Consider the following 26,441-nt stretch of genomic DNA (forward strand, 5'->3'; position numbering starts at 1 on the left):
CCTGGCCCCACCCCAGAGTCCACATCCCCAGCTGGAGCCCTCACCACCACCTCCCTCGACAGCCTAACCCACTGCCGCATCCCCGAAGCCTCTCCCACAACCTAAACCCCTCATCCCCATCCCCACCTGAGAGCCCACACCTGCAGCCAGAGCCCTCAGCTCCCTCCTGCACCCCAACCTCTACCCCAGCCTAGTGAAAGTGAGTGAGGGTGGGGGAGAGTGAGGGACAGAGCGAGCAGAGGCGGGGCCACAAAGAAGAGGCAGAGCCGTGGAGGTAGGGGCCGGCCGAGGGTGTTCAGTTGTGTGTGTGTAGAAAGTTGGCAACCCTGCGCTCAGGTTGTCAGGGTCAAGCCAGGCCTAGAACTCAGCACAGCTAGCTTTCTTAAGGTAGTGAGCCTCTGTGACAATTTGTGGAATAAGAAAAGGAGTACTTGTGGAACCTTAGAGATTAACCAATTTATTTGAGCATAAGCTTTTGTGAGCTACAGCTCACTTCATCGGATGCTGTAGCTCACGAAAGCTCATGCTCAAATAAATTGGTTAGTCTCTAAGGTGCCACAAGTACTCCTTTTCTTTTTGCGAATACAGACTAACACAGCTGTTACTCTGAAATTTGTGGAATATGTCTGTACAACTTGTGAACTCTAAGTGAGATTACGAACTCTGTGTACCTTTACCAAGCCACAAATTCCATTTTGAAGATGCAGCTCTTTGTCTTCTCTGTTGTCTTTAGGTTGACCATATTTCCCTATGCTGAATATGGGACACCTGGTAAAACTGCTCAAATTCAAGCCAGTTCAATGGCAACCAATCAGAACTATGCAGTAGCCCCCCACATGCTACAAAAACTCCAGGGCCCACCAGGGGAAGAGGGGCTTCGGGCATAGGCATAGTATGATTTCTATTTTGGTGGCAGGGGCCAGCAGGGCTCAAGCCAGCTCCATATGGCGGGTCCAGGGAGGCAGTGCCACCTCCAACCCCTGATTTACTCTGCCTGTCTTGGTTGTGGCGGGAGGGAGACGCCATTGGCCAGTTGCTGGCCAATGGGAACTGCGGGGTGGGGGTGCGCTTGGGGCAGGGGCAGCGTGCAGAGGCCCCTGGCTACCCCTACTGCAGGAGATGGAGAGGGGACATGTATGGAGTTGGGTAAGCCCAGACCCCGCTCCCCAGCAGGAGCTCAAGGGCCGGATTAAAACATCTGAAGGGCCAGATGTGGCCCTGTCATAAATATAAAGGGAAGGGTAAACCCCTTTGAAATCCCTCCTGGCCAGGGGAAAGCTCCTCTCACCTGTAAAGGGTTAAGAAGCTAAAGGTAACCTTGCTGGCACCTGACCAAAATGACCAATGAGGAGACAAGATACTTTCAAAAGCTGGGAGGAGGGAGAGAAACAAAGGGTCTGTGTCTGTCTGTATGCTGGGTCTTTGCCGGGGATAGACCAGGAATAGAGAACTTTTAGTAAGTAATCTAGCTAGGTATGTGTTAGATTATGATTTCTTTAAGTGGCTGAGAAAAGAATTGTGCTGAATAGAATAACTATTTCTGTCTGTGTATCTTTTTTGTAACTTAAGGTTTTGCCTAGAGGGGTTCTCTATGTTTTTGAATCTAATTACCCTGTAAGATATCTACCATCCTGATTTTACAGGGGGGATTTCTTTATTTCTATTTACTTCTATTTTTTATTAAAAGTCTTCTTGTAAAAAAACTGAATGCTTTTTCATCGTTCTCAGATCCAAGGGTTTGGGTCTGTGGTCACCTATGCAAATTGGTGAGGCTTTTTATCCAACATTTCCCAGGAAAGGGGGGGGTGTAAGTGGTGGGAGGATTGTTCATTGTTCTTAAGATCCAAGGGTCTGGGTCTGTAGTCACCTAGGCAAATTGGTGAGGCTTTTTACCAAACCTTGTCCAGGAAGTGGGGTGCAAGGTTTTGGGAAGTATTTTGTGGGGAAGGACGCGTCCAAACAGCTCTTCCCCAGTAACCAGTATTAGTTTGGTGGTGGTAGCGGCCAGTCCAAGGACAACGGGTGGAATATTTTGTACCTTGGGGAAGTTTTGACCTAAGCTGGTAAAGATAAGCTTAGGAGGTTTTTCATGCAGGTCCCCACATCTGTACCCTAGAGTTCAGAGTGGGGGAGGAACCTTGACAGGCCCCCAGGCTGTAGTTTGCCCACCCCTGTTCTAGGGCCTGACCACAGTCCTCTTGATTGCAACTCTCAGAGGGGGTGCCTGACAGGAGATCTGTACCCTAAGACAGCAGCAGTGCCTGGATCCTATTCAGTCTCTGGAGGCTCAAAACAAGCAAGGATTCAGCAGCTAGCTCATCTCATATCAGTCTGGAGGTATCTTTTCAGTGAATCAAAAATCCTTCTGTTCTATTTCTAACATTTCTTATCCCTAAACGTCTACCATCAGTCAAAGGCTTCTAGATCTAAAATGGTGATCTAAGCCCCTCCATTGTGCCGATTGTCTTATCCCAGTCTAATCATAGAACTTCTACTATCTAAAAACAAGGGCAAGTGGTGGTTCTAGTGGATTCTCTTCCTAAACTTGTTCATTAAGATGGTTATGATAACTACCTTTTTTCCCTCCACTGTTGACAGCATATTAATTTGAATCGGTCACACCAGACTCTGGAGTGCATTGCTTCACATGGGACTGTTAGGGAGATGCAGACTTGGTTACACAGCCACAGGGGTATAGCAATTTCTAGCAATTTGATGCCTCAACTATTTAATGTACCTACAGAAGCAGCAACATGCTATGCAGCCCAAACACTATTCAAGTAAGTAATGTTTACAAACTGCTGTGACACAGCTAAATGTCACTTAAAACAGGTTAAAATTAACTTTCAGTGGTTTTATAGAAATAGCACACACAAAGTATTCATTTTGAAACATTTATTTTTCCACTTGTTTGAGTATGAACTATAGGTCATGTTGACATGAATTTCTAAAAAAATAAGTATATTCCATTTACTTGGGTACATGATGGTGATAAAAGGTTATACATTTGATTTGTTTTAACCATTCAGATTCATAGAAATATGCAACTTAGATAAGTCACTTATTAGTAACAATGGATTTTTATTTTAGTGATGAGAGCAATAGCCCTTTTGGCCCAAACTAATTTTTTGTTTAATATATTTTGACCAAGTTTAGTCAGCAGCCTATTGTTTCAAATGAGAGAGAAGGAATGCTCACTAGACATATAATATATCACTATTACCCTAATTCTACTGGTAACCTGACACTATTTTTAGTATTACCTAAATAAGGTTCACTTGGCTTTTAGGTCATGGTCTCTCCCATCATACAAAGAGGAATTAACCTTTGAATTTTAATTGTTTGAAAGACTTCTCATCTTTCTGTAATAATGTGTAAAAAGTCTTAAATTTATTACTCTTGCAAGACTCACTGTTAATTCTTCTTACCCATTCTGATTAGGTATTAGGAGTACAATACATACTATTTGTCAATACAGTACAGCTTGAATTTATGAGCCTCAGATTTTACTGAACACATTAATGATCAGTACAAGTGATTTTTCCTTATAGCAATATAGTAAGGCAATTTAATGAAGCTAGCTAACTGGACCATAATTGCTCTTCATGTTACTGAGCAAAATTTTATAGAGGCATTTAGAAACCTAATGCAGTTTTTGGTATTATCATTGGAATACAATAAACTTATACATTGTGTAGTTGTAAGCGAGAGTACCCACAAGCAGGTTCACCAGTGCAAATAATGAATTCTCATATTACTGATTAACTGATAACCATCAGACTTATGAATTAACATGTTCAAAGTGCATGTTCACTGAGCATTATGCACTGTATATAGGCACAAGCTCTTAGCAGTACAATGTGTTCAACTGCTGAATTCCCTTTAAAGATACAATCTGTAGAAGTGACCAAAAAAGCTACAGTGTAATATAAGCTATAGTCTAATCACTAATTACAAAGAAGAGTAAAACAAGTTTAAGTGTAATAAAACAAAAACCAGGGAATCAGCTTGAAAATATGGTGATGCACATTTGGACTGAAAGGATAAGCTTTGCCTTTAGGAAACAATGAAAAAAATCAGAAAGCTCTGAAGCTATAAATTCTATAATTTTTAAAAAGTTAAGTTGGGTTAATCAAGAGAAAATTTAAAATGACTGAAATTGTAACTCAGAGCTTTGTTATTTCCAAAGGAAAATGAATCATAGCCATCCTACTTCGCATCAAATAGCATCCCCTACTGAAAAGTATCATTAAAAAGGCAGGCCTTACTAACGAAGCAAGCCCATTCGCTGAATGGATACAATGAAATAGTAACAGATGTTTCTAAAAATTGCTCCTGTAGTGTATAGACTAGTTTAGTAAACACTCACTTAGCTAAGGCATAACTAATTACTGAAGTTTTCCTTTAATGGCCTTATCAGTTGATAGCAGCACAAACAGTTGTGACAGGGTGCAAGTAATACACCCAGTGCAGAGATTCAAGAGAGGTCACCAGATGTAATTGGAATGCAGTGAGCCTAGTTCCTACTGTACCTATAGAAAAGAACTTCATTTGTTGAGATGGGAACAGTTGTTCATGATTCAGTACGTAAGGATACCCACTGCTGTAGGTTTCTAACAGAGGACCACATCCTTTTCTACAACATTGTCACAATGAGATGCACTGATGGCATTTTGTTACCAGCTCTGTAGGTCTTAGTTTTGGAGAGTAAACCACACTGTCTCTCCAAAATATTTTAATTGAGAGTGCACATTAATGTGTTTCTTTTTTTGTAACATTAGTTTTTAATATAAACTAATCATGGAGCTGTGAGTACTAATAATTTAAATATGTCTGGTTTCAGAGTTAGAAACTACATCTGAGAGTTGAGTGCCCAAGGAACTCTGCAACTTGCTAGTCTGCTGCTGCATATCTGCATGCTAAAATCCTTTAAATTTTTAATTAGCACAAATGCACAATAGACTATCATCCTAATGTCAATTTGTTGCATTCTGCATCACTTCCAGCCATATTGCAAACTGACTCTCCACAATGTTAAAACATAAAATGAAGAGCCACTTTACAGTGAGAGGTGGGAAGGAAAATAACCACACTACTTACTACCTGACTCTGCAACCACTTACACATGTGCTTAACTTTAAGCATGCAAGTAGTCTCTTTGTAATACATTTAAGCTTCCCTCATATTTGGTAAGTCTGACAAGTTTCAGCCTGGTATAGAACCTTTTGTCAAGTTTTCAATCCTGAAAAAAGTGGTTTATAATGACAGACCGTAAACATAACAGTACAAATGGCAATTAGGTGTAATAAAGGCTCTTATTCTTCAGTACTTTGTACAAAGTGAAATAAGGCAAAAACTCAAGTTATAGACAGTCCTGGTTTTTTTAAAACTGTAAAACTGGCAGGCTACTGGCATAATGTAAAAAATTCAACATTAAAAAAGTTTGACAAAATTCTGCACAAATATACACTCTACTTAAATCCTAAAATGTTGAGATGTCACATTATGTACGAGATTGATTCTCTTTCTTACCAAATCCTGCTATCTTACTCATGAAATTGACAAGAGGTAAAATTTGGCCCCATTTATACATCCATACAATGATTAAATGCGCTTTTAAAAAATAAAGGCCTTTATCTAACAGAGTATGTAAGAAACACTGCAGTAAGAACCTTTTTTTTTTTTTAAATAGAAGAGGGATTGAGTGCCTCAATGCCCATCTCATTGCCAGCAATGGGAGATGCAGCAACAGCTTGTCACAGAAACAAGATACTTCACAGGAAATAGACTATATGAACATACAATGCAGCACTTCAGATTATTTTAGTGTCTGTAAGTATCACAACGCACACAGTTTACCCACATATCAGACTGGTACCAAGAGTACATTTCAGTTTTCATGCTCAAGGTCTCAGAAATTAACAAGTTACGCTTATTATATGAATTAATGAAAAGGTAAGTCCCTCCTCCAACATATATACAAAGTACTAACAAGAGTGCAGACTTACTGCATTATATGTTTACTTGACAAGAAATTCTCCCATGGTATTGGGAAAAAGTAGAAAAATGATGGACTAAACTGAAAGTATAACTATTAAACCAACCCATTAATGTATAATGAAAATCAGTTACTAATAGGAATTGTGTAGCAATCTATATTGAATACTTACAGCTCCAGGTCATGTAATTTTCACTCTAATACATCCGTTTAAAAACTATTAAAATTCTGAATATCTTAAAGCAGAATATTTTTGCATTTGTTGCTGGCAGAGCTTTGTTGTAGAAAATCCTAGAAAATTAAAATTATACAACACTATACAAAAACAAACAAAATGGATATTTTTAAAATGCATGCTTGGAGAGAACTGGGTGAAAATTTTCAAAAGCATCTTAGTGATTTAGAAGCCTAAGTTATATTGACTTTCAATTAGACTTAGATACCTGAATGTCCACGTAGCATGGCAATGCACACGAGAGTGATGTCGTCATTTCCAAAGTGCACCAATGTGCTGTGCACTAACTTGCGCATGCAAGCCCTGCTGACATGAACTAAAAGTTCCCTACTGCACGTCTATCTTAATGTGCACTAGGGAATTTTTAGTTCATGCTAGCAGGAATATGGGTCACTTAGGTGCAATCTGGTGTGCTTTAGGAATCATACCCCTCTAATGTGCATTGGTGCGCTGTGTAGGCAAGCCCGAAGTCACTTCTGAAAACTTTACCCCTTAGATCGGATATTGCAGAATTAGATTTTTAACCTGCGGCATAACTCTGAATATGAGACAGCATTAAAGAGGGTCTCATTAGTTTAATGTGTGATTTAGTCTTCAGCTACAACTTGTTGGATCCTCCAGAACTCAGTTTACACCTATTTCTCAATAGAACCTAAGACATTTTGTTGACACCCCACTCTGCAAATTCAACATACTTTTCATAGTTCATGTAGCATGAACATATTAGATGTCAGCAATATATTTTTAGACAGGAATACAATTGAAATTTTATGGGTTCCATTTAGAGGACTGATAGTATCAGAAACAATACTAACTGTTTACCCTTTTATGACTGACACAAACAAACTTTACAAAAATATCTGTAGTGCATTACAAGATAAAAAGGAAAAAACGTTTTTGGCACACCTCTTCTTAAACCTAAGCTTTAAAGGCCCAAAGTGTAGTGAGTTAATTAATTAATGAACAGAACTCCTTTGGAAAAAGTCTTATTTGAAATGCAAAATTTTAAGAAGTGAAAATAATTTTAAGGGTGCTATTTTAATCCAATACTGTATCCTCTTGTGTGGTCTGAGTATTTGTACCAAATACCTACGTGCACACCTTACTTAACATTCATATAATATACAAAACTTATTGCACCAGTAAAATTGCCAGAATATGTATTAGTGTAATCTGACAAATATGATGTCTGCCTTTTGCTTCTCATTTTACTTTTCAGAGTCCTGGTTGACTACCACTCTTCTATCAAATTTGCTGGTAAATTTAGTTGGAAGGAAGCTACTTCACCTTGGGTCATATTAGTATGTACCAATACTTGTAAGCACTATGCTTACATTTTTAATATGCTTAACAATTCAGCCAAACCTATTACATAGCTTTGTACAGTCCTTCAAACAGGAAAAGCTCATCCAATTTAAACAAAATGCACAGGGGCAACAATGGTTCGATATATATATTTTTTTGCCACCGGGGTCTCACTTTACATACAAAATAAACATTGCAACAGCAATATTATTTAAATCCACCATCTATCAAGGATACTGTAGGTGCAAGGTTTGCGAGAGCACTGGTAAAATACCTCTATAGCTGGCTGTATTCCGTATTTAATTGCACAACTTCATTCAAATGACTGTCATACGTTTTCCTTCCAAAAGTGGTTCTAAGGTATGCTGCAACTGCTAAAAGGACTTCTGTTTTTCTTGGTCCTCTGTTTGTTTGGTCTAAGGTTGATGACATCTCCACCATTAAGTGTACTAGAATTGTGGCCCGAATGACTTCCACCAGCGGTATTAAACACACCTATATAATTTAAAGAAAAAAAGCAGCTATTTCTGTGAATCTCTTTATACCTTTTATATGTTGAATATGCAAAAGCATTTACTAATGCGTAGTAATACATCTCAAACACAAGCTCTTTAATTCCTGAACAGTTATTTAGTCTTGTGGTCACTTGCAGTTAGAGTTCAATAAGCTATGTTTCTGAACAAGAGCCAGCTGGAGTTAAATACATGCCACTGTGAGGTTTAATACCAGCACAAAATTTACAGCTAAGGAACTGGACAGTAGCATACTTACTCAGATGCTAATCAGATGGCAACAAACTTATGTTTAGTTGAGTAATACAACAAACAAACATGACAGGGCTTTTAAATTAGCAACTTTTGTTGGGATAAAGGAGAGGAAAAGGGTAGTATAAAAAGAGTGCGTTAAGGAGAAAAAAAATCAGTGGACTCAAAAGTCCTTTAAAGAACTAAAGTTCAAGGTTTCTTCACAAAAGGCAAAGTTTACAAAGCCCTTCTCATTAAATGCCAGAACTTTCCACAGTGAGTCTCTTGTATATCTGCTCCAGCATGACTAACACTAATACCAATTACATTTAAAAAAAAAAAAAAAAAAAAAAAAAGGCAAGTGTCAGGGAAACATCCATTCTCAAGTCCTTACAATGTTTTTCCCAAGAATTGAATAAAAAGGGTAGTTCAGAAACATTGGCCAGCATTGTTAGTACATTAGTTTGACTATATTACAAAAGGATAATAGACAACATAGTAGGGTAGAAAAAAGCTAATTAGGAGCCTGAATCAACTCCCTGTGACTCCAATGGAAGATGGATCAGATCCGTAGGTAATTAATAGAAGGCTTTGTCAGCATAAAATACTGACTTGCTGCAGTTTATTGTTGCATACTTACCAATTTTGTTACTACTTGTATGTACTACTTCTGGATCTTCAGCTGTTTGTTGTTTGAGCTTTTGAAGATATTTTTCAGCCAAATATTTAAAAACTGAAATACAAAAAAAGATACTTAGAGTGTGAGATCCAAGATAGGGATCTCCACATGGACATCTCTGCAAAGCTTCATAATAGATGAGCTCATCTTAGTATTACAGATTCGTTTTGATTACAAAGCTGAGTTATAAGCACCTGATTTGATACTACGGGTCCCAGTCCCAGATTCCATGCAGGCAGATTGTTGTACCAGTACAGAGCATCACTAACTTTCACATGGGTCTACCCATAGTCACTTGCAAGATCAGGGTCATATATAGTTTGTTATGCTTTATACCACAGTGCACGGGTACAGACATGTTGTCATAAAGATTACAACTTGTAGATACTGTTAAAATAAGGTAGCATCTTTAAGCATTTACTACACATAGGTCTTACAGCAAGTGTTTATAATAGAACAGCAATCATGTAAAACAAGATCTAAAAAGAATTTAAAAAAAATTGGGCAATGAGTATTCTCCGTACTAATTTAACTGTTGCTACATTGATGAGGATAGGACTGTGAGTAGTCTACTATACGTGAGAATTTTCAGAAGCCATACACAGTATCAGCAAATATCTGCAGTTGTTTAGTAATGTACTTTAATAATGCACAAATAGGTAGATTTTTACATTTGTTTATTTTTCCCTTGCAAATTTGTTTACCAGGATGAAAATCTAAGTGAAAAGGAGAAATAGTGCACTTCTGGATCTTGTGTGGTGATATAAGAAATGAGATTAAATGAGAATGACAGAATGCCCTATAAATGCTAGAAAGGCACTGCCTGGAATATATTACTATTATGAACCTGAATTTATGCATAAAAATAGCAGTATTATAGAAGTTGGTACGACATTACTAACAGACAGCTGCATTCATGTTCAAAGTTTTTCAGCAATTACGTTCAACTGTACACTGTTGAACAACTTGGAATCCATAAATACTTAAGCTTTATCAGTAAAATTTTCAGAGCCTAATTCCCATTGAAAGCCAATAGGATTTAGATATCTAAATCACTTAAGCAGTTTTGAAAATTTTACTTTTACCTTAAGTGTGGAAGAAAAACAGAAGAGAACTACAAGTAAAGAAAAAAAATGTTACATAACTGTATCAAGTGACAATCAAATTTAAGATGTCATTCCTACTGTGACTATAGTGCAGTGCCAGGAAATGAGAGTGGCCAAAAACATTATAAAACCAAAAAGAAAAGGAGTACTTGTGGCACCTTAGAGACTAACCAATTTATTTGAGCATGAGCTTTCGTGAGCTCACGAAAGCTCATGCTCAAATAAATTGGTTAGTCTCTAAGGTGCCACAAGTACTCCTTTTCTTTTTGCGAATACAGACTAACACGGCTGTTACTCTGAAACCTGTCATTATAAAACCAGTAGATTAGTTTCCAGGCTACACAGATGTGCAATGCTACATGGCAGAGGACAGGACAGAATCCTATATTTGCCATCTCTTACCTTCAGTTACATTTAGGTCCTCTTTCACGGACACTCGGTAGAATCTTAACTTTAACTTTTTTGCCAATGCTTCTGCCTCTTCACTGCACAACAGAAAAAACTTGTAAATACTAATTTGTATATTATACCAGTGTTTATCAATACTGTACACAAAATTATTTGGAATTAATTTAGTCAGAAGATCAGGTGAGGAGGTAGCTGCTCTTTAATTACTTTATGACCTGTCCACTTTAAACAATGAGATGTTTTGCTGGAGCATTCCTTTTCAATTAAGAGTTGTTACATTTTCATGTCTATTTGATTGTGTTTTAAAAAAACCTCCCTGGCAGTAGTGAGATGGGTGTCATAAAAGCCAAAGGGCAGGAGGTTGCAACTAATCAAGAAAACAGATTAGGACGGCCTGAATGAAAATTTTAGTAATATGGACAGAGACAAGTAAGATCTTAGAGATGGTCTTACTGGAGTGGGGGGGGGGGGAAGAAAGCAGATTGGAAGGGACCAAAGAGCTCGAAAAAATAAACCTGAAGCAAGGTTAAACAGGGTGCATTTCAAAGTTTAAAGAGGAAAGGCAGAAGACAGGGCAGTAGCTGGAAAGGGATGAGGGTGGGTTTTTTGGTTTGTTAAAGTAAGGGGAGACCATAGTATGCTTGTATTGTGAGGGGAAAACTTGAGAGTGAAATTTTAAGGAGTTGAGAGAGGGCATGAAAACTGGGACAAGGGATGTCATGAGGTGGGAAGAGATGAGAAGGAAGGTTTACAGAAGTAAAAGAAGTGAGAAATCTCAGTGTTGGTGACACGGATGAAAGAGGAGGTCACATCTGATCTTGTTTATTTTCTCTTTGAAAAATCAGTAATATCCTGTGTGGGTGAAGGAAGGGGAAGTTGAGCTTTAGGAGGATATCAAAGGGGGAGAACAGGAAGCGAGGACAGTCAGTGTAGGAAACAATGAGAGGGAGAAGTAGTTTAGCTAGACCAGGAAAACTGCAGAACTAAAAGGAGGGGAGACTGAATTAATAGTAGAATTATTCAGCATGGTCATCCAACTTTCTCCACAGGCACAAATAAGAGTAGAGGAAGTGGATGCTGGGTGGAATGAGACTTGCAGTTTCTGAGTTTGATTCCAGGGTGAGGGAGAGAATGGAACAGAATGAATTGACAATTCAGTCTATGGAGGAGAGAACAGGGAAGAGGGAGCGGAGAGTGACTGAGTTTGTGGATGTTAATGGGTTGTAAATTTCTAGAATATGAAATATAGTACTTTGATAAAACATGAGTATATGAAAGAACAATTTCAAGAGAAAACAAAAGCAAACATATAAAGGCACATTTTAAAATCTGTTTAACACTGTTTGGCCACTGTGTGCATTCACTAACCAAACTAGAGTATATAATGTGGTTGGGCTACAACTGAGTTTAACAACTATTGTAAAATTGGGCTGCAGAGAAGGCATATTTTACAGTTGCCTGAGTACAAAATGGAGTAATTTCTCATTTTGGCCCAACCAGACTATTTGTGGTGTTTCCTGCTCATTTTTGAAGGTGCTTAGAAGACAACAGAAAATAAAAAGAGAACTTGAAGTGAGCACTAAGTCTCCAATCTGGCAAACACATAAGTACATGAATAACTTTACTCATGGGAGTAGCACCACTAAGGTTTGTGGAATTATCCAAGCATGGTTGCAGAATTAGGCCCTAGGTTTGGAAATTTAGTAAACATATGATTACATTAGTCTTCACCATCAACTCCCATAGATTTTGAAAAATAAAAGACTAATAAATCCTCCGATTTAAGAAGACAATATGATGAAACTCCTACTTCTTTATACAAGAGTCATCCAGGAGGTCAATCTTATTCTGCACAAGCACCGTGGGAATGTCTCCAACTTCAGCTACTACTTTCTCCTTCCAGGTGGGGATTGTTTCAAAAGAGTCCCTGTCAGTGGTAGAAAATACAAGCACACAAGCCTGGGCTCCTAAAAACAAAGACAAATTATCAATTAAGAAAGAGAAAAATAAAGACAAACCTATAAAAAGATATTTGGGATATGGTGGCTTTTCATTTCATTTCAGAAGGGCAGAGTTTTATTTCTGTATTGTGTCAAAATGATGGTTAGGGAACCTCAAAGTAAGATTAATAGACTGTCATTTTGTCATTAATACTGTTCTTCAAGATAGTTGTCATTCTGCTACCTTTCAAGCTACTCCAGCAGGCAGAGAAAGGTGGGGGGGGGGGGGGGGGGAGAGATGTGTTTGTCTGTTGCTCATTTTTACTAATATGGGAGGCTTCTCAGATACTACAGTAAGAGCCATATAAGTACCTAGGTAATCTTTAATATCTGTAAAGATACTTCATACTGCAAGTATCCCATCTACTTCTGAGATTGTTACATTTAGATTACAAATTCATGTGAAAAAATGCTGTAGCAATTTGTTTTTTGGAGGTTTTTTGCTTGAAAAGTTAAAATTTTCAGGATTCTGTTTTGTTTTATGAACGAATATTTTTCCCAAAGAGCTTTAAAAAAAAAGTTAATTTCTAATTCATGCACATTTCCCTCATGTCGTTTGGAAGGAAATGACCAAAATTTTACAACATTTATACACAGTGGCAGCAACTCTTTTGCTATTGTGATGGTACTGCCAATAGATTGTCAATGGGCTAATGAATGTGTTACTGGTAAAGTGGCTGACAGTCATTACTGAAAATATGAGTCAATGGTCTTTTGATTATCCAGTGGCCCAAAGGCATCAGCAAGCTTGAACACATAGGGAACTTTGAGGATTTATATTCCTTTCAAAACTTCTGTTTAATAGTTACGATTATAATGCTGGATACTTGTTATCCACATAAATATTTAACATTTTTGTGAGTTCTGCTTGGCCTCCAGGATACCCTGTGGCAGATATCTTACTGGGCACTTTGTGGAAAAATATTTCCTTTAATCAATGTGACTTTTCCAAGTTTCAGCTTCATTGAATACCCCTTTGTTATTGTATGAGAGCAAGTAGAATGTCTCAATCTAGTTTTTCTAAACCATTCATTATTGTGTATACTTTTCTCAGGTCCCTCCTTATTCATTTTCTCGCTAAGGTGAAACAGGCACAAATTTTCCAGTCTAATCTTCACCTGAGGATTTTTCCATGACCCTAAATATCCTCATCACCCATCTTCAACACCCCTCTATTTCTGCTATATCTTTTTTCCTATACAGTGACAAAAACTCCACACAGTATAACAGGTAAGGGTATTCCACTGAGATATATAATGACATTATATTATTTTCCATATTATTCCCTATCCTATTCCTTATGTATCCATCATCTCGTTTGCTTATTTGACCACAGCTACATATTGGGCAGTGGTCTTAATTGAGGGATCCACAGTGATGTCCAGGTCTTTTTCCTGAGCTGATACACTTTTTGATTCTAAATTATTTCTTTGTGTAGATCAAATTATTCCCTCCAATGTGTCATTACCTTGTATTTGTGAACACTGAATTTCATCTGCCTTGTTGCCCATTCACCTACCTTAGTTAGGGGTCTTTGAAGCTCAGAAATGCTACAGGGCAGGCACCACCTTCTGGAAGCCACATCTTGCTCAGTTTTAACACAGTTACTGTGGCTACAGAAGCCTTTTAAGATATCCCCACATCCAGATTGGACTCCTGGGAGACCCCTGCACCATTTCCTTCTGAATGTTACAGCACAGAGGTGACTCGCAATATGTTTTTGAAGGGAGAATGTGGGAGGGAAGGGTCCTCAAGTGAAGACATGATTTTTCTTTAAGATTGCTGAAATACAGCCCAAAGTTTAACTTGGCATCAGAGTTCACTGAAAACTACAAAAGGCCAGATATAGTCCTTACTCAGGCAAATTCCTATTAATGTCAAAAAGAGCTGGCTGGAATAAAAATTAAGTAGAGACCCTTAGAATTTCTCCCCAAGGTATACAAAATGCTATATAATCCTTATAAAGAAAAGATAGTACAGAGCTGCTCACCAAATACAAATTACAAGTAGGTAGATATAGATGAATTAACTCCTCACTCACACATCAAGGCAGATCATCATCCATTTTGATGCACCTGAACTAGATGGCAAACTGCCATATGACATGACACCAATAACAACAGCCACATAGCAGGATAATGCAGAAAGATGGCTATAGAATCAAACAAGTGTCTACGCCAATGTCTTTCAATTTTTCCGCTGAGTGCTATGGCTCACCAGAATTCTTTTTGAAGTCCATTTAAATCGCTATACATTAAGTACTTTTAGAGTGACTTATTTTTTAAATGAGTGGGATATAGGAGCAAGCTATATTATTTCCACTTTAGTTTTTCTTTTTTTATCCATGATAAATTCTGGTGTTAGAAGGACTTGTTTAATTACACATACACAAAAAGGTTCTGACACCAAATCCTCCCTTCTCCCCCGCTCACCTTATCCTTCTGGTTTCAGAAATCTATCCAGCCATTAGACTAATTATGTTCTATCCTATTTAAATGGGAGCTCTGTGAATTTTGCATTCAATGGCACTTAATGAAGTCTGATATACTGCATGTCTGGGAATAAATGCTCAAGAATCTGAAAAGGTTCCCTTCCATTTGAAAAAAAGAGGAATAGTGTGGATAACTGAACTGGTCTTCGCATTGCCGTTAAATATAAAACATCCCTACTACTCAAAAAAGAAAGTTGATCAGGCCAACTGTATTACATTTTTCTCAAGTTACCTATAAAAAATAAAGATCAAGATGTAAAATATAGGGTTTTTTACCTCTATAATAGGCCTTAGTTATTGCATCAAACTCCTCTTGACCTGCTGTGTCCCACAACATCAGCCTGACATCTTCATCATTTACTCTGAAATAAATGGAATAAATATTTCATCAACACACTGAATACAGAGACTCAAGACGAAAGACACTCAGAATAAAGCACACATGTATTAAAATATTTCTCTTCTTTATAATGTATTTTGGATGAGAATGGAAAATAAAAATTTATTTTTCATCATTGATACTGTTTACTTTTTTGCACTTCATTCTGCTTGGACAGAGAAAAAAAGGACGAGTCTCGTTAGCATTGCACTAAATCATATGAGCCACAGAGAGACTCAGAGGAGTCCGGTGGCACCTTAAAGACTAACAGATTTATTTGGGCATAAGCTTTTGTTGGTAAAAACCCCACTTCAGATGCATGGAGTGCAATAGTGCAATGCTGTTGAGCTCAAATTTCCAATAGTACAGAAAATGTTCAAAGACAAAAAACAGACAAAAATCATGTTTTTTAAAATTCATACTGGGTTTTGTAAATCCGGTGTCAAAAGAAAACCTATGCTCCTGGACAGTGCTCCTTCAACACATTTATTTATTTTATCTACTTAGGTGATCTGTGAACTTATGTTTTTCATTACCTTAATACCTTCCCCTCCTTTAAATATGATTAGATATCATCTGCTTACACTATCAATAGTGTAAGAATCTGAAACAGCTATTTGAAACCATTTTACATACTAAACTCCTGCTTTCATTTTTAACCACATAACTTATAACAAATGTTTCCTTGTATTTAAACAAGGAATGTAAATAAAAATCAGTAGTTCCACATATACAAACAAACCTTCTTAGACAAGTCATCAAGTATGTCTGAAAGGTTGAGTTTTATTTTTTATTTCAAATTATAAATCTTGTATTTGCGTGGAAAACTGAGTGATCCAATTACTGTGCATATGCTTCACTTTTAGCCCTCTGAACAAGACGTTAAAACAAAAAATCCCCCAGGCTTTAGTTTGGGAGATGGTTTGAGTTCCAAATCTCCACATGCCTGCTAATCACAACAGCACTAAGAAAATAAAGGCATAAGTTGCATGACATCTGCTGAATACGTACTGAATTTGTCTCTCCAGGAAATCTACTCCAATAGTTTTCTTGTAGTCTTTTGTAAAAATTCCTTTGCAATATCTCTGAATCATACTGGACTTCCCAACTGCTCCGTTTCCTACCACCACCACCTTGATGGCCACCTCCATATCCTCCTCCAACATCTCTGCAGCTGAGAACCTCTAGTTACTTCAGGAGCATGAATTTTATCTCCCAGATCTGTAATTGAAGTAAATATTATGTTAATAAAAATATCATAAATAGAAAGAGGTCTTGTAAATAGGCACTGGGCTGGACTCTCAAGATCTGGTTTCAATTTTCAGTTCTTCTACAGACTTCTTGTGTGACTTTGGGAAAATCACTTTGTATCTCTGTGCCTCAGTTCTCCAGCTATAAAATAGGGCTAAAAATTAGTGCTGTAAATTAATCGCAGCTAACTCACGTGATTAATTTTTTTTGAGTTAATCATGATTTAAAAAAAATCAAACGCCATTAAATCGCACTGTTAAACAATAGAATACCAATTGAAATGTATTAAATATTTTTGGATTTTTAAAATATTTTCAAATATATTGACTTCTATTACAACACAGAATACAAAGTGTACAGTGCTCACTTTATATTATTATTTTGGATTACAAATATTTGTACTGTAAAAATGATAAAAGAAATTGTATTTTACAATTCACCTCATACAAGTACTGTAGTTCAGTCTCTTTATCGTGAAAGTAGAACTTACAAATGTAGATTTTTTCTGTTACATAACTGCACTAAAAAAACACAATGTGAAACTTTAGAGCCTACAAGTCCACTCAGTCCTGCTTCTTGTTCAGCCAATCGCTAAGATAAACAGGTTTGTTTACATGTATGGGAGATACTGTTACTTGCCGCTTATTTACGTCACCTGAAAGCGAGAAAAGGCGTTTGCATAGCACTTTTGTAGCCAAAACTGCAAGGTATTTACGTGCCACATATGCTAAATATTCGTATGCCCCTTCATGTTTTGGCCACCATTCCAGAAGACATGTTTCCATGCTGATGATGCTCGTTAAAAAAATAAATACTGTTAATTAACTTTGTGAATTAACTCCTAGGGGAAGAACTGTATGTCTCCTGCTCTGTTTTACCCACATTTCATGTTATAGCAGTCTTGGATGATGACCCAGCACATGTTCGTTTTAAGAACATTTTCACAGCAGATTTCACAAAACACAAAGAAGGTACCAATGTGAGATTTCCAAAAATAGCTACAGCACTGGACCCAAGATTTAAGAATCTGAAGTGCTGTCCAAAATCTGAGAGGGACAAGGTGTGGAGCATGCTTTCAAAAGTCTTAAAAGAGCAACACTCCAATGTGGAAACTACAGAACCCAAACCACCAAAAAACAAAATCAACCTTCAGCTGGTGGCATCTGACTCAGATGATGAAAATGAACATGCATCAGTCCACTCTGCTTTGGATCGTTATCAAGCAGAACCCATCATCAGCATGGACGAATGTCCTCTGGAATGGTGGTTGAAGCATGAAGAGACATATGAATCTTTAGCGCATCTGGCACATAAATAACTTGCGACGCCAACTACAACAGTGCCATGTGAATGCCTGTTGTCACTTTCAGGTGACTTTGTAAACAAGAAGCAGGAAACATTACAATTTGCAGGAGATAAACAAACTTGTTTTTTTGAGTGATTGGCTGAACAAGAAGTAGGACTGAGTGGAGTTGTAGGCTCTAAAGTTTTACACTGTTTTATTTCTGAATGCAGGGTTTTTTTGTATATAATTCTACTTTTGTAAGTTCAACTTTCATGATAAAGAGATTGCACTACAGTACTTGTATTAGGTGAATTGAAAAATACTATTTCTTTTGTTTTTTACAGTGCAAATATTTTAATCAAAAATAAATAGAAAGTGAGCACTTTATACTTTGTAATCTGTGTTATAATTAAAATCAACATATTTGAAAATGTAGAAAATATCCAAAAATATTTAAATAAATGATATTCTATTATTGTTTAGCAGCGTGATTAATTGTGCAATTAATCATGATTATTTTTTTAATCACTTGACAACCCTAATAAAAATACTTCTTTTGTTTGTCTTGCTTATTTAGATTGAACTGTTAAGGGTGGGGATGGTTTCTTACTATGTTTGTACAGAGCCCAGTACAACGGGCTCCTATCGCTGTTTGGGTTTCTAAGCACTACCATGATACAAATAATACATAGCCGTAGTAACAACAGGGCAGAGCTGAAAGCACACAGTTTTTACAAAAGATGATAAAAGTTTAGCATTATTTCTATTCTAACATGTACTTTGTGTAAACTCTAAAAATAAGTTATGTTGCTATGTGCCACAAGCTGCTTATGAAGCTAGAGCTACTATTAGTCTTAAGGAACTTTACAAATCTGCTATTTGGCAAATACACAAACACACAAATGTATTACCTTATGACAAGGAAGAAATATGCATCCAAAATAAACAAAGGCAAATACATGAGTTTTTGGTGTCTTTTGTTCTTACAGTTAGAAACTTAACTGAATTTGTGGTATCCTATTGACAGAATTTCTCCTTGGCAGCTTCGAAGCCAACAGCTGCCTAAAATGAGAGTTTACGGAAAAAAAGATCTTTTGGTCTCAGCAGGCTGTGTAAATGGGGAAACCATATTCTTCTATTATGCAAATACCTGCATTTTGGTTACAAGAGATGTATTTAGCTTATACTCCTCAGATTCCATTTCTAATAGGTATACCAGGCCTGCTACTGCTTCCACTAAACTCATTTAGACTTTTGCCTTTGACCTCAATAAGAACAGGATTAGGACCTAAATTCACACCTATTTCCCCTATCTCTGCTTCTAATACCCACATATGTATCTCATACGGATTCCTCAGGAAATGTTTGACTATACATAATGTTTGACATACAGCAAGAGTGATGTAGTGGTGGGAGTCTGCTATAGACCACCGGACCAGGGGGATGAGGTAGATGAGGCTTTCTTCCGGCAGCTCACGGAAGCTACTAGATCGCATGCCCTGATTCTCATGGGTGACTTTAATTTTCCTGATATCTGCTGGGAGAGCAATACTGCGGTGCATAGACAATCCAGGAAGTTTTTGGAAAGCGTAGGGGACAATTTCCTGGCGCAAGTGCTAGAGGAGCCAACTAGGGGGGGCGCTTTTCTTGACCTGCTGCTCACAAACCGGGAAGAGTTAGTGGGGGAAGCCAAAGTGGATGGGAATCTGGGAGGCAGTGACCATGAGTTGGTTGAGTTCAGGATCCTGACGCAGGGAAGAAAGGTAAGCAGCAGGATACGGACCCTGGACTTCAGGAAAGCAGACTTCGACTCCCTCAGGGAACGGATGTCCAGGATCCTCTGGGGGACTAACTTGAAGGGGAAAGGAGTCCAGGAGAGCTGGCTGTATTTCAAGGAATCCCTGTTGAGGTTACAGGGACAAACCATCCTGATGAGTCGAAAGAATAGTAAATATGGCAGGCGACCAGCTTGGCTTAATGGTGAAATCCTAGCGGATCTTAAACATAAAAAAGAAGCTTACAAGAAGTGGAAGTTTGGACATATGACCAGGGAAGAGTATAAAAATATTGCTCGGGCATGTAGGAATGATATCAGGAGGGCCAAATCGCACCTGGAGCTGCAGCTAGCGAGAGATGTCAAGAGTAACAAGAAGGGTTTCTTCAGGTATGTTGGCAACAAGAAGAAAGCCAAGGAAAGTGTGGGCCCCTTACTGAATGAGGGAGGCAACCTAGTGACAGAGGATGTGGAAAAAGCTAATGTACTCAATGCTTTTTTTGCCTCTGTTTTCACTAACAAGGTCAGCTCCCAGACTGCTGCGCTGGGCATCACAAAATGGGGAAGAGATGGCCAGCCCTCTGTGGAGATAGAGGTGGTTAGGGACTATTTAGAAAAGCTGGACGTGCACAAGTCCATGGGGCCGACGAGTTGCATCCGAGAGTGCTGAAGGAATTGGCGGCTGTGATTGCAGAGCCATTGGCCATTATCTTTGAAAACTCATGGCGAATGGGGGAAGTCCCAGATGACTGGAAAAAGGCTAATGTAGTGCCAATCTTTAAAAAAGGGAAGAAGGAGGATCCAGGGAACTACAGGCTAGTCAGCCTCACCTCAGTCCCTGGAAAAATCATGGAGCAGGTCCTCAAAGAATCAATCCTGAAGCACTTGCATGAGAGGAAAGTGATCAGGAACAGCCAGCATGGATTCACCAAGGGAAGGTCATGCCTGACTAATCTAATTGCCTTTTCTGATGAGATTACTGGTTCTGTGGATGAAGGGAAAGCAGTGGATGTATTGTTTCTTGACTTTAGCAAAGCTTTTGACACGGTCTCCCACAGTATTCTTGTCAGCAAGTTAAGGAAGTATGGGCTGGATGAATGTACTATAAGGTGGGTAGAAAGCTGGCTAGATTGTCGGGCTCAACGGGTAGTGATCAATGGCTCCATGTCTAGTTGGCAGCCGGTATCAAGTGGAGTGCCCCAAGGGTCGGTCCTGGGGCCGGTTTTGTTCAATATCTTCATAAATGATCTGGAGGATGGTGTGGATTGCACTCTCAGCAAATTTGCGGATGATACTAAACTGGGAGGAGTGGTAGATACGCTGGAGGGGAGGGATAGGATACAGAAGGACCTAGACAAATTGGAGGATTGGGCCAAAAGAAATCTGATGAGATTCAATAAGGATAAGTGCAGGGTCCTGCACTTAGGATGGAAGAATCCAATGCACCGCTACAGAATAGGGATCGAATGGCTAGGCAGCAGTTCTGCGGAAAAGGACCTAGGGGTGACAGTGGACGAGAAGCTGGATATGAGTCAGCAGTGTGCCCTTGCTGCCAAGAAGGCCAATGGCATTTTGGGATGTATAAGTAGGGGCATAGCGAGCAGATCGAGGGACGTGATCGTTCCCCTCTATTAGACATTGGTGAGGCCTCATCTGGAGTACTGTGTCCAGTTTTGGGCCCCACACTACAAGAAGGATATGGATAAATTGGAGAGAGTCCAGCGAAGGGCAACAAAAATGATTAGGGGTCTAGAACACATGACTTATGAGGAGAGGCTGAGGGAGCTGGGATTGTTTAGCCTGCAGAAGAGAAGAATGAGGGGGGATTTGATAGCTGCTTTCAACTACCTGAAAGGGGGTTCCAAAGAGGATGGCTCTAGACTGTTCTCCATGGTGGTAGATGACAGAACGAGGAGTAATGGTCTCAAGTTGCAGTGGGGGAGGTTTAGATTGGATATTAGGAAAAACTTTTTCACTAAGAGGGTGGTGAAACACTGGAATGCGTTACCTAGGGAGGTGGTAGAATCTCCTTCCTTAGAGGTTTTTAAGGTCAGGCTTGACAAAGCCCTGGCTGGGATGATTTAACTGGGAATTGGTCCTGCTTCGAGCAGGGGGTTGGACTAGATGACCTTCAGGGGTCCCTTCCAACCCTGATATTCTATGATTCTATGATTCTATACAATTAATAAGTTTTTGATTCCAAAGCCATATGCCTTATACTGATTCTTGTTAATCAGTCTGAACAGCAATTCTTTCTCAGGGAATGAACAAATACCACTTTCAGGCAAGTTTAGGCACTGAAATGGTTTACTTATCCTTTGACATGGTAATAAGCACTCACCAAGACTCAAGTTATTTATTATAGTATATTTAAAAATAATATGTGGGATTGTGTTGTCATGTTTGTACAGCAGTTTTATATTAAGCAGAATTTTCAATCAAACAATTTTTATAATTTATCATGATACTGCACTTACTTCACAATAGCTTCTATGCTTTGTCAATTTTGTATTTTCTTCCTTTAAAATATTAGGGAATTCTGAATTATTTTATATCAAGAAAATAACTGAAGTCAGACTTGAATTTAAAGAATGTCCTCTCCACAAAGTTCAAATCAAAAGTGAAGTGATTAAGGAATAATTACCATGTAAACCCATGTAAAAGTTATTATTTATATTCTGTTAGCACCCACACTGAGCTAGGCATTGCCCACTATACACAGATTCTAAAGGGAGGGGCAAAGTTTTTTAAAAAAAATCAAGGTAACTTTGGTATGTTACCAAAATAAGCTGCACCACTGCAAAATCAGCTTTGCTCTGGGGCAACAGCTCTTCATTACGAGTTTACACCAGCATAATGGCAATGATGCAAATTTCCATAACTGTAAACAGGACCAAATTACTAGGGTAAATGGGCAAAGCTCACAGACAGATTTTTAGTAACGTGCAGCTCTTGCATGAACTAAATTTCTAATGTGAAAGCACAGAAAAATTTAAAGTTAAACATGTTCTGAACATGCTTCATTCTGAGGTGGCAACGAGTACTTCACATACACTTGAAACTAGCAGTGGGTGGTGATGAACAAATCTGAATTTACACCCATAAAATGCAAAGTCTCCTATGAGTAATGAAAGCACTGCTTATTGCAGTATTTGGATATTATAAAATTAATAACTAGCATTTCTATAATATTAAGTACCTTTTGTGAGATAAGTATTTCCCCATTTTTAAAGAAGGGAAAATAGAGTGATAAAGGGACTTGTCCAAGGCCACACACTGGCAGAGCTGGAATGCCTGATCCCCTCCCCTTTTCTCATCCATGTAAGCAGTGGTGCCACAAGGATTGCAAAAGTGTGGGGGCCAAACTTGGCCTGGCTGCCCCCCTCCCCCCCCCCCCCCATCATGACCATAAGGCAGCTTGGCCAAATTTCAGTGAGTGGCATGGTGACCCGGTGCACAGGTTTGCAACGCCACTCAAAACTGGCCCAGTGCCCGCCCCCTTGACATGACAGAAAGGTGGCCAGGCCAAGGGAAAGTGTCAGTTGTTACACCACCCAGCTCTGGTCAGGGGCTAAGGGACAGGGGCAGGACCCCTGGCCTCCACCCCATTGTGCTGCTTCTGAGTTCAGGTTTCAGAGTAACAGCCGTGTTAGTCTGTATTCGCAAAAAGAAAAGGAGTACTTGTGGCACCTTAGAGACTAACCAATTTATTTGAGCATGAGCTTTCGTGAGCTACAGCTCACTTCATCAGATGCATACCGTGGAAACTGCAGCAGACTTTATATATACACAGAGAATATGAAACAATACCTCCTCCCACCCCACTGTCCTGCTGGTAATAGCTTATCTAAAGTAATCATCAGGTTAGGCCATTTCCAGCACAAATCCAGGTTTTCTCACCCTCCACCCCCCCACACAAATTCACTCTCCTGCTGGTGATAGCCCATCCAAAGTGACAACTCTTTACACAATGTGCATGATAATGAAGTTAGGCCATTTCCTGCACAAATCCAGGTTCTCTCACTCCCTCACCCCCCTCCAAAAACCCACCCCCATACACACACAAACTCACTCTCCTGCTGGTAATAGCTCATCCAAACTGACCACTCTCCACGTTTAAATCCAAGTTAAACCAGAACATCTGGTGGGGGGGGGGGGGGTAGGAAAAAACAAGAGGAAATAGGCTATAGAAAGTCTGCTGCAGTTTCCACGGTATGCATCTGATGAAGTGAGCTGTAGCTCACGAAAGCTCATGCTCAAATAAATTGGTTAGTCTCTAAGGTGCCACAAGTACTCCTTTCCTTCTGAGTTCAGGTTCTCAAAATAGGGGGCATGCCCCACATCTAAAAAGTGTGAAGGGATGGCTCTTTAGTTCTTCCATCTCCAGCACCCCTGCATGTAAGCAGTATTTAAGTACCACTATACTATCTCTTACTGTAGTAAATATAGTTATGACACATATATACATTTTTAGGGAATAATCACAAAGAATAACTAAAATTCCAAGTAAATTGAAGACATTGGAAGCTGTCTTGTCATTTTCAGTCACTGCTTATACTCTATACAGAAAGACATTTATCTGGGAGAACTATCAAGGTATCTGCACAAACAAAACTGTAGCGTCCAAACGCTTGTACTATTGGATTTCTAAAGGATGCTTAGGCTGGTCCCAAGTGTAACTGTGATAAATCCTACGCTTCTCCATTGCAGCAATACCGCTCTTACGGGAACAGGATGATCGCAGCCGGTCTAATACATGCTGTCTCCTTAACCCCTCCCTATGTTGTTCTTTCCAGGGCATTTCCACACTCACTTGCTCCCCTTCCCTAGGTAAATCAAGCACCCCACACAAGCCACTTTCGTTCCCTACCGAGTCCAGGGCAAGCCAGCCAGCGTACGCCACGCCGCGCCCCGTCCGCCCAAACTGCATGGCAGGCAGGGCCCTGCCCATCAGGCACAGTGCGACCCCACGGCGACCAGCGCCCATCCCCACCGCCGTGTAGCATCCTCCCAGAGCAGGGCAACCCGACCCCGCGGGGGCTGCCTGCCAACCCCACAGGCGGCAGCAACAGCACCCCCACCACCTCCACCCAGGAGTTACCAAGCCGTGCGCGCCCAGTCCGCTTCTCCTCCACCTACTCCCGTCCCATCCCCGCCCCGACCCCGCACCCGAGAGCGTCACCCCGCTCCTCCGCACCCGGCTCCGCGCTCCCCACGGCACCCCAGCGGGCCCGACCCCGCTCCCCCGAACCCGGCTCCCCGCATCCCAGCCCCGCTCTCCCCCTCAAATCCAGCCCCGACCCCGCTTCCCCGAACCCGGCTCCCCGCATCCCAGCTCCGCTCTCCCCCTCAAATCCAGCCCCGACCCCGCTCCCCCGACTCCGGCTCCCCGCATCCCAGCCCCGCTCTCCCCCTCAAATCCAGCCCCGACCCCGCTCCCCCGACTCCGGCTCCCCGCATCCCAGCCCCGCTCTCCCCCTCAAATCCAGCCCCGACCCCGCTCCCCCGACTCCGGCTCCCCGCATCCCAGCCCCGCTCTCCCCCTCAAATCCAGCCCCGACCCCGCTCCCCCGACTCCGGCTCCCCGCATCCCAGCCCCGCTCTCCCCCTCAAATCCAGCCCCGACCCCGCTCCCCCGACCCCGGCTCCCCGCATCCCAGCTCCGCTCTCCCCCTCAAATCCAGCCCCGACCCCGCTCCCCCAAACCCGGCTCCGCGCCGCTCCGGTGCTGCACCCCAGCCGCGCCCCCCGTGGCTCACCGACCCGCTCGGAGGCGCTGGCCGTGGGAAGCGGGGGGGCCGCTGCAGGCTGAGCGGCTGCGGCTCCGTCTCCGAGACCCGGAGGCGGGAGGAAGCCGCGCAGCGGAGGCAACCCAACCCGGACGCACATCCCGGCTCCCGCACCCGGAAACACCGTCAGGGCCGCGGGCTCGGCGCGGAGGGGTCCCCGCCCGTTGCCTCCGCCTGCCGGAGCGTCTTCATCCGGCGACAGCGGCGGCCCTGCGGCCTCTCCGCAGGGAGTAAAGTGGAGCAGGGCCCCTGGACTTCCCTCGCTGTGGTCAGCCCCTGAGGTGGACCTGGGTTGTGGCTCCGGAGGAGGTTGGCTCCAGGGTTCTGGTGCAGGCCCATTATATAAACTAGAACCGGCTGTGGAGTGTGGCATTAAACTACAACAGCCCCTAAAGTAATGGAGGAGAGTAGGTGGGCGGGCGCTGCTCACAGCTGGGTATATGGGGCATGGAGAGAGCTGATCTGAATGCTTGAAAACTCTCCCAAAGGTAGATGAATCCTCCCCAAATGCCAGAGGTAGAGTCAGAGTGAGCCCTGCCTAATCCCCAGTCTAGTGGTCTCCGGACTCTACCTCACCATCCAAAAGAGTGAGAAGGTACAGGTGGACTGGACTGGCTTGCATGGGGTTGCACTCACTAGACTGTGCCTTGAATTAATGGATTATCATGGAAGATTAGGGTTGGAAGAGACCTCAGGAGGTCATCTAGTCCATCCAACCTCCTGCTCAAAGCAGGACCAACTAAATCATCCCAGCCAGGGCTCTGTCAAGCCAGGCCTTAAAAACCTCCAAGGATGGTGATTCCACCACCTCCCTAGGTAACCAATTCCAGTGCTTCACCACCCTCCTAGTTAAATAGTGGATCCTAATATCCAACCTAGATCTCCCACACTGCAACTTGAGACCATTGCTCCTTGTTCTGTCATCTGCCAGCACTGAAAACAGCTGAGCTCCATCCTCTTATCAGTGAACTCAAGGCACCTAATGCGTTTGTAGAGGC

At 40.8% G+C, this 26,441-nt stretch overlaps 1 protein-coding gene across 3 annotated transcripts; it reads right to left on the reverse strand.

The window, feature by feature from the left end:
* Positions 1-2,880: 2,880 nt before the first annotated feature.
* Positions 2,881-25,537, reverse strand: RAB23 (RAB23, member RAS oncogene family). 3 transcript variants are annotated; one of them, XR_013345573.1, is made up of 8 exons: positions 25,418-25,537; positions 16,356-16,565; positions 15,242-15,327; positions 12,285-12,441; positions 10,469-10,551; positions 8,922-9,014; positions 7,813-8,033; positions 2,881-6,289 (listed from the first exon to the last, which is right to left on the reverse strand). XR_013345573.1 is itself a non-coding variant. In XM_077812652.1 (8 exons), exons 2-7 carry the CDS (start codon positions 16,508-16,510, stop codon positions 8,946-8,948), a joined length of 579 nt encoding a protein of 192 aa, XP_077668778.1. In that variant the 5' UTR covers positions 16,511-16,565; positions 25,418-25,537; the 3' UTR covers positions 7,894-8,033; positions 8,922-8,945. The 3 variants fall into 3 exon arrangements, 2 of the variants coding, with proteins under 2 accessions (XP_077668777.1, XP_077668778.1); XM_077812652.1 differs by lacking the exon at positions 2,881-6,289 and adding an exon at positions 10,046-10,074 and having other exon boundaries at positions 7,894-8,033; XM_077812651.1 differs by having other exon boundaries at positions 2,881-8,033.
* Positions 25,538-26,441: the final 904 nt, after the last annotated feature.

The sequence above is a fragment of the Eretmochelys imbricata genome, chromosome 3 (genome assembly GCF_965152235.1).
Source record: "Eretmochelys imbricata isolate rEreImb1 chromosome 3, rEreImb1.hap1, whole genome shotgun sequence".
In the NCBI taxonomy this organism is placed as follows: Eukaryota; Metazoa; Chordata; order Testudines; family Cheloniidae; genus Eretmochelys; species Eretmochelys imbricata.

What these genes read in the sequence shown, in the direction of transcription:
- RAB23 (XM_077812651.1), bottom strand. Translation starts at nt 16,510, where the DNA reads ATGTTGGAGGAGGATATGGAGGTGGCCATCAAGGTGGTGGTGGTAGGA. An exon ending in TTCCTGGAGAGACAAATTCA is followed by an intron (nt 15,328 to 16,355) that starts GTACGTATTCAG and finishes CATTTATTTCAG; the next exon opens with AGTAAATGATGAAGATGTCA. An exon ending in AACTAAGGCCTATTATAGAG is followed by an intron (nt 12,442 to 15,241) that starts GTAAAAAACCCT and finishes CTTTGTTTTTAG; the next exon opens with GAGCCCAGGCTTGTGTGCTT.